The sequence below is a fragment of the Sinocyclocheilus grahami genome, unplaced genomic scaffold, assembly GCF_001515645.1.
Source record: "Sinocyclocheilus grahami isolate Dianchi unplaced genomic scaffold, SAMN03320097.WGS_v1.1 scaffold62.1, whole genome shotgun sequence".
Lineage (NCBI taxonomy): Eukaryota > Metazoa > Chordata > Actinopteri > Cypriniformes > Cyprinidae > Sinocyclocheilus > Sinocyclocheilus grahami.
Window position 1 is genome coordinate 1,303,966 of NW_015505241.1, and position 8,642 is coordinate 1,312,607.

Here is an 8,642-nt window from a genome sequence, read left to right on the forward strand (position 1 = left end):
TTAAATTACTTATACAAGTACTTTTTAGAATAATTACAAATTAAATAAATCAAAACAACTGTATGTTAAGAATGATTAACTAACTAAATATAGCTTCAAACCTTTCAAGCAAATATAAAATAATGAAGGAGATTAAAACACAGTATCTGAGAATGCTTTAAGTGAATCTGAAAGTTTTCTAAGCAAGGGCAGTGAGCCGTTTCTTTTTTATTACTATGACATCATAGACAGCAGCAGGTCTAATAAGCTACATTCACACTAATGCACAGGTCTGTTTTACCATAACAGATGTTTTGTCCTGTCCTTAAGACATAACCGACTGTGTTTACATTTGCATTATAAAAGCATTTGGTGATTCAAATGCATTTACCACTTACATGGAGTCACGCATAGCAGCATTGCCGCAAGCGCCCTTCAGAACAAACACACACAGCAAATGTGAGCATTTGAAATCAATTTGGCATAAGGTAGAACACTGCAATACCGGTGGATGAAACTGCAATTATCAATCAAAACACGTTTCTCACAGCGCATATCCCGTGCAGTGAAATCCACGATTGCCCTTGTATTTCGCTTCAAACATGAAACCTTATGCAATTTTATGTATTGTATTTTGTATTGTATATTGTATATTGTATGTATTTTTTAGTTGTTTGATGGTTTTGTGTGTGTTTGTGAAAACATGATTGTCTCTAGTGCACAATTCCGTCGCACATATATGGAAAAAACTAACGTCAGAACTGATTCTGAATTTTTAAAAATCATTTAAAAGAGAATCGCCATGCATTGGAGAATCTGTTTTTGTACTTATTTTTTTTTGTCATATCTATTGTTCACATTAGAGCCCGACCGATATATCGTTTAGCCGATATTATCGGCCGATATGAGCCTGTCGCCGATATATCGGTATCGGCGAATATGCCGCCGATATGAACTTTTTTTTACAGAACATATAACGCAGATTAAATGCTTCTGAATGGTGTAATTACTTAGTTTGTCCAGCAGAGCGCGCTCCATTGTTTGCTACTGGTGACCCAGTTCCAGTCCGCTGCTTCAAATTATCAGCGCGCCCGCCACCCAGCCGCACCTATATTTGATCGTCACATTCTAATTCTTAGTTTTGCATGATGAAATGACGAATGGATGGTTAATTTTTAACAGCAGATTCAGTGATGTTAGAGACTAGAGCTGATCTGCGGCATGCGTGTGCGGTGCATTAAAGCCTGTGTTACGGCCACCGGAGCTGATCGTGAGTAGGGCACTATGATTTCCGCAATGCAGAAAACATGGACGGAATCGCGAAATCCAGTCATTAAAACAGAATTTACTGTATAACGCGGAATTTCATGGAATTTGTCTTCTTTTTCATGAATAAATAAAAACCAGGTCAGTACATATATATATATATATATATATAGACTGTGTCTGTGAATATTAAACTGCAAAAAGACTATTTAAATACGAATGTTCTGCATGTTCAGTTGATTATCAGAAAATACACAACACAGAGTTTGTGAAAAAATATTATTCATTATTATTTATTCATTTTAGATGTTTACATTTGGAAAAGCTGTGCTTCCTGCATAAACCTGCACCTGTTGGTTTAGTAGTAGCTTGCTTGCCCTTCACAGTTGCCTTGTTTAATTTCTTAATTCAGGTTATACAGTGGGGCAAAAAAGTATTTAGTCAGCCACCATTTGTGCAAGTTCTCCCACTTAAAAAGATGAGAGAGGCCTATAATTTTCATCATAGGTATACCTCAACTATGAGAGACAAAATTAGAAAAAAAAATCCAGAAAATCACATTGTAGGATTTTTAAAGAATTAATTGGTAAATTCCTCGGTAAAATAAGTATTTGGTCACTTACAAACAAGCGTGAAGTTTACTGTTAAGTGCACTGATGTCAGACTCATTTTGAATAATTAAGTTTATTGTTAAATTGTTAAATACCCTGCCTAAACTACATAGGCCTATGTTTGTCACATCATTATAAGTGTTTGATCACCACATTTGAGTTATCATTGCAAAAAATGTGTTTATGTGTATATATTCTGTTTATGTAGGCTATATACCAGCGGTTGCGAACTCCGGTCCTAGAGAGCCGCAGCCCTGCAGAGTTCAGCTCTAACCCTAATTAAAACTCACCTGCCTGTAGCTTCCTAATAACCGTTCAGACCTTGATTAGCTTGTTCAGGTGTGTTTGATTAGGTTTGAAGCAAAACTCTGCAGGGCTGCGGCTCGCCAGGACCGACATTCGCCACCCCTGCTATATACTGTATTCTATATACAGTACCAGTCAAAAGTTTGGAAGTGTGGGAAGTGTGTCCAAACTTTTGACTATACTGTACTATAATATAGCCTACACATAAAGAATATCGGCCGAAATATCGGTATCAGTCTTTTTTTACTCCCTAATATCGGTATCGGCATCGGCCCCCAAAAAACCCATATCGGTTGGGCTCTAGTTTACATATGTTGACACACATCTTGTCTTTCTGCTTGCAGAGATCACCTGCTGCACCACTGGATTGCGCTTCTTGCCGAGTGTCCAATCACAGCACAGATGTACGAGGACATGGCGCTCTTAAAGGACCATTCTCTGGTGAACTCTCTGATTCGAGTGCTACAGACTCTGCAGGAATTCAATATCACTCTGGAGGCCTCTCTCGTCAAAGGGATCGGGATATAACGCCGTCTGAATATAGAACTAACACAGATCAGCGGGACCATGGACTAACTTTTTTTTACATGGAGAGACTTGAACAAAAGGACTAAACCTGGCTTACGTTAAAGATTCTGTCATGTTTGCCATATATTAAGTGCAATGAGCCTTTTCAAACGCGTCATAATTTTTATCAACGTTACTGACATTCAAATATGTCTTCTGTTTTGATCCATACTTTTCACGAAAGGTGAAAACCCTCACCTGTGCTATACCGTTTTATTGAAAGCTCAATATTTTTCGTTGTTGTTGTGGACTGCTGACAATGGCTATATTTAAAAGGAAAACGTAAGAAAAACCGTTATTATATTTTCAAAGAAGAACAGTGTTATTTTGATATGTGTCAGGTTGCTTGCTCTGTGCTCTAATCTAATCCATACTGTCACAATGCAGAGTTCAAGGCAAATGATGTAGAAGTATGCTTTATAAGTACAACTTGTGGGGAATTCATATTTTTACTTAAAGAAAGCAAAGATGAGAAAAATGGAAAAAAGACTCTCTTTTGTAACAATGCCAGGGACTTGTGTCATTTCCCTCTAAATGCAAATCAGTTTAAAGGGACAGTTCACCCAAAAATTACACTATCGGTCAAAAGTTTAAACTACCGTATTGACCCGAATATAAGACGATGTGATTTTCTTGGAAATACATCTGAAAAAACGCGGTCGTCTTACATTCAGGGTCTAGACTTTGACATGTCAATAATACACCCACAACAATAGGTGGCGCCAAATACGCATAAAACGAGTGTGCCATGAAATACGTAATGTAATGCGTGTTGTAAAGATCACGAGTAAAAACAAAAGAAAAAGAAAACCTTACAGCTGCATGAGTCGTGACTGTCACGTTAGCCTGATGAGCCGCAGCCCTGCAGAGTTCAGCTCTAACCCTAATTAAAACTCACCTGCCTGTAGCTTCCTAATAACCGTTCAGACCTTGATTAGCTTGTTCAGGTGTGTTTGATTAGGTTTGAAGCAAAACTCTGCAGGGCTGCGGCTCGCCAGGACCGACATTCGCCACCCCTGCTATATACTGTATTCTATATACAGTACCAGTCAAAAGTTTGGAAGTGTGGGAAGTGTGTCCAAACTTTTGACTATACTGTACTATAATATAGCCTATATCGGTATCAGTCTTTTTTACGCCCTAATATCGGTATCGGCATCGGCCCCCAAAAAACCCATATCGGTTGGGCTCTAGTTTACATATGTTGACACACATCTTGTCTTTCTGCTTGCAGAGATCACCTGCTGCACCACTGGATTGCGCTTCTTGCCGAGTGTCCAATCACAGCACAGATGTACGAGGACATGGCGCTCTTAAAGGACCATTCTCTGGTGAACTCTCTGATTCGAGTGCTACAGACTCTGCAGGAATTCAATATCACTCTGGAGGCCTCTCTCGTCAAAGGGATCGGGATATAACGCCGTCTGAATATAGAACTAACACAGATCAGCGGGACCATGGACTAACTTTTTTTTACATGGAGAGACTTGAACAAAAGGACTAAACCTGGCTTACGTTAAAGATTCTGTCATGTTTGCCATATATTAAGTGCAATGAGCCTTTTCAAACGCGTCATAATTTTTATCAACGTTACTGACATTCAAATATGTCTTCTGTTTTGATCCATACTTTTCACGAAAGGTGAAAACCCTCACCTGTGCTATACCGTTTTATTGAAAGCTCAATATTTTTCGTTGTTGTTGTGGACTGCTGACAATGGCTATATTTAAAAGGAAAACGTAAGAAAAACCGTTATTATATTTTCAAAGAAGAACAGTGTTATTTTGATATGTGTCAGGTTGCTTGCTCTGTGCTCTAATCTAATCCATACTGTCACAATGTAGAGTTCAAGGCAAATGATGTAGAAGTATGCTTTATAAGTACAACTTGTGGGGAATTCATATTTTTACTTAAAGAAAGCAAAGATGAGAAAAATGGAAAAAATACTCTCTTTTGTAACAATGCCAGGGACTTGTGTCATTTCCCTCTAAATGCAAATCAGTTTAAAGGGACAGTTCACCCAAAAATTACACTATCGGTCAAAAGTTTAAACTACCGTATTGACCCGAATATAAGACGATGTGATTTTCTTGGAAATACATCTGAAAAAACGCGGTCGTCTTACATTCAGGGTCTAGACTTTGACATGTCAATAATACACCCACAACAATAGGTGGCGCCAAATACGCATAAAACGAGTGTGCCATGAAATACGTAATGTAATGCGTGTTGTAAAGATCACGAGTAAAAACAAAAGAAAAAGAAAAGCTTACAGCTGCATGAGTCGTGACTGTCACGTTAGCCTGATGGGACCAAACTCCCTTTGTGATTTTAAAATGTAAGACAGTACCCAGATTTGAAGACTACAGTAAGATTTAACTTCTACTGTTAATAAGATTGTGGTAAGCTACTATTAGATGGATAGCCTAAATGTCCTAATTCAGATGTTTTTTTAAGTGTATATATTTTAAATGTGATTGTTGGTACATTTGATCAGTTTTTACCATACTTTCGAAACAAAAATTAAAATAGGAAAAATATGCAATATGAAAATAATTGAAGACAAAATGTGTTTTACTGAGAAAAAACAAGATTTGGTTTTTAAAAAGCCTTTTTCCAAAAGTTACATCTGGAAAAAGGGGGGTCGTCTTATAATCAGGGTCGTCTTATATTCGGGCCAATATGGTAATTAGGTGTTTTAATGTTTTTAAAAGAAGTCTCTTATGCTCACTGAGGCTATTTGAATTCATTTTAAAAATGTAATTTATTCCTGTGATGGCAAAGCTGAAATTTCAGCAGTCATTACTTCAGTTTTTAGTGTCACTTAATCCTTCAGAAATTCTAAAATGCTCATTTTGTTTTTGCTCATTGTTATTTCAATTAAATGCTGTTCTTACAAACGTTCTATTCATCAAAGAATCCTATAAAAAAAGTTTCCACAAAAATATTAAGCAGCAAAAAAAGTTTCCAACATTGATAATAAGAACCATTTTTATAATTGAGAACCAAAAATAATTGAGCACCAAATCAGCATATTAGAGTGATTTCTGAAGGATCATGTGACACTGAAGACTGGAGTAATGATGCTGAAAATTCAGCTTTGCCATCACAAGAATAAATTACTTTTTAAACTTAAAACTATTAAACAATTACTAAGAAAACCGTTTTTATATTGTAATAATATTTCACAACATTACTCTTTTTACGGTATTTTTGATCAAATAAACAGTGAGCGTAAGAGATTTATTTCAAACACATAAAATATTGAATTATTCCAAACTTTTGACTGGTAGTGTACAAGTTGGTCATCATTTACTCATCGTCCTGTCATTCCAAACCCACTTTTTTCTTTCTTTTTTTCTGCCCATACAATGAAAGTGAATGGCAGCCACAAATGTCTGGGAAAAGAGCAGCTTGAACTTTCATCTAAATATCTCCTTTTGCTTTCCACACAAGAAAAAGGGTGAACTGTCTTCTTGAGCTTATTGTGATCCCCTAAAATCAAAGATATGACTCATGAAAGTGATGCTCAAGCATATTTTACAAGATGGGACTGTAAAAACTAAAAACAATCAATGCAGAAAGGATAATGTTTCGTAACATTCCTCATCTCTTCAGCCCTCAGGTCTCGACTGTGGCCAACTACCAATGCCATATCTGGAGTAGAATTAATTTGCGGCACAGTTACTGTGATCGTGTCCCTGTCCTTAGTTAACCCCAGCATCCCCTCTGTTTCTGCTATGCAATATTTACAGCTCCAAAATGTTGTTATTGAATATTAATGAAATATCATTCACCTGTTTTAGAGTGTAGCATAATTTGTAGGACATAACTGGGAGAAGCACATTAAAGGCTGATATTCATGTGCCAATTTCATCATGACTGTTCTGGTACCTGTTCAAACACAGCTGGCATGAGCATTCTGGGAGTTATTTTTTCTTGTGTTTTATCTCTTGATACATTTATAGACAAAAGCAGTGTAATGTAGTGTTAAATATTGAACAACTGTGTACAGTGTATAAAATGTATTAAAGGTGGCAATTCAATATGATTATGCTTCAGTCTTGACTTTCAAGAGCACAATCTGTCTGAAAATGGAGTTGCAGTACAATCAGTTACATTTATTTGAGTTTTTAATTTAAGCATTTAAATTAAATACATGTTTAATGACTAGTTTCAACAGCATTTTCCTCCCTACGGATCAAGCTTTATTGTTTAATAACCATATTAAGAGACTATATGGGTTTTATTAAAGGGTTTAGATAGATAGCAAGGAATCATTAAATTGATCAAAAGTGACTGTCGAGACATTTTTACACACAATATATAGGCCTATATATTTCAATTAAATGCTGCTCTTATGAACTTTATTCATCAAAGAATCCTGTAAAAAAAAAAAAAAGGTTTCGAACATTGATAAGAAACATTTTTAATAATTGACCACAAAAACAGCATATCACAATGATTTCTAAAGTAGCATGTGACACTGAAGGCTGGAGTAGTGACTACTGAAAATATTTCATATTATTAAAATTAATGTAATAATATAATTTAAAATGAACCAGTGAAGGCAGAAAGGTGATTAAAAATAAGGAAAACTAAAAAAATATGTGTGAAACCCCAAATAGGCTCTTAATTATTCATATTCATTTCCAATCTTAAACGTGTTACTTTAAGTGTAAAAAAAAATGGTCATAAACTTGAACTTAAGCAATATGGGATACTTTGTTTTTAATAAGATGGTGTTCAAAATTAATGGACATCTTATGTGTCAAGTACCCATTTTAAGGCTAATATCGCGTACAAAAAAAAAAGTGTATTACATTTAACTAAGAGTATATTAATATCGCGTTTCTCTAGCTCAGTCATAACATGTGCAGAAACATTATAGCACATTTGGGAGCGTTCGACAATTTAATGTCATGCAGCATAATGCTAATATAATACAAAAGGTCGCGTATTTCAAGCATTCGAGCGACAATATATGATTGTAACTTTAATTGGTAAAAGACTGTAACAATGCTATGGTTCATGATAAGTTCTCTTACTATACTCCGTGAAAAACTGAAATCTAATCAGACATTTCATGTAATTTTACAGTAAAATAGGTTTTGGAAGTGGAAAAATACATCATCTAGCTTTTGTAGATCGCATATTAATGTTTGCTGTCATGTCTTTTACAGATTCAGATGCCCACAGCACCACATCCAGTATGTCTCCCTCTCAGTCTCCCAGCCACAGTAATCAGTCTGACGACGGGTCGGACATCGAGACCAAGCAGAGGCGCCCAAACCCATCGAGGTTCTCCTTTCTCGACCTGTCCTACTGGAAGAGGTATTCCTTTCCTTCTTTTCACGAATGCGTGCTAAGAGATGTGCTAGTTGTTGAGCTGAAAAATAACACTTCTATTCAATGGTTCAGGCAAAAGGTGTGCTGTGGGATCGTCTACAAGGGGCGTTTCGGTGAGGTGATCATCGATCCTCGTCTCTTCAAGCCCTGCTGTAACAAGAAGCGCCCAGCTCTGGCATCCTCTCCGGACTCTCAGATCTCACAAGCGCATCCTTCCCCTCTTCCAGAGGACATGAAGGAGGCATGGTGATCCAACTAAAACACCCTCCAAACTGTCTCGTTGAGGCCCTCATAGCTTTGTCTCCAGTGGTAGACTCTGTTATCTTCCCTTTGTTAGATTACTGTGTATGAGTTGAGTTGTCCCCTTGCTTTTGTATTTTTATGACTTATTTTGTAACATGTAATTTTTGTATCTTTTTTTTTATATATAACAGAAAAGGAGGAACAAATTGGGCATTAGGACATATTTATAGATCTGAGTTAGGAAATTTTATGTAATCCATTTTTTATTATTACTGTAATTTTTTTTTGGAGTTACCAGTGTTTTGTAAATATAATCTTATT

At 36.3% G+C, this 8,642-nt stretch overlaps 2 protein-coding genes across 2 annotated transcripts in view; both read left to right on the plus strand.

Annotated features, from left to right (window-relative positions):
* LOC107584733 (DENN domain-containing protein 5A-like) overlaps positions 1-2,808 on the plus strand; it is a gene marked incomplete at its 5' end in the record, with an annotated part of 23,760 nt that extends 20,952 nt beyond the window's left edge. Inside the window, one exon of the mRNA XM_016271448.1 lies at positions 2,507-2,808. Coding sequence (XP_016126934.1) covers positions 2,507-2,690 — 184 coding nt within the window. The remainder of the gene's footprint in view (positions 1-2,506) is intronic.
* A 5,110-nt stretch (positions 2,809-7,918) lies between these two features.
* Positions 7,919-8,642, plus strand: LOC107584707 (protein FAM60A-like). The gene is made up of 2 exons (XM_016271414.1): positions 7,919-8,063; positions 8,151-8,642. The coding sequence occupies exons 1-2, from the start codon at positions 7,942-7,944 to the stop codon at positions 8,326-8,328; spliced, it is 300 nt and encodes a 99-aa protein (XP_016126900.1). The 5' UTR covers positions 7,919-7,941; the 3' UTR covers positions 8,329-8,642.

What these genes read in the sequence shown, in the direction of transcription:
- LOC107584707 (XM_016271414.1), top strand. Translation starts at nt 7,942, where the DNA reads ATGTCTCCCTCTCAGTCTCCCAGCCACAGTAATCAGTCTGACGACGGG. An exon ending in GACCTGTCCTACTGGAAGAG is followed by an intron (nt 8,064 to 8,150) that starts GTATTCCTTTCC and finishes TCAATGGTTCAG; the next exon opens with GCAAAAGGTGTGCTGTGGGA.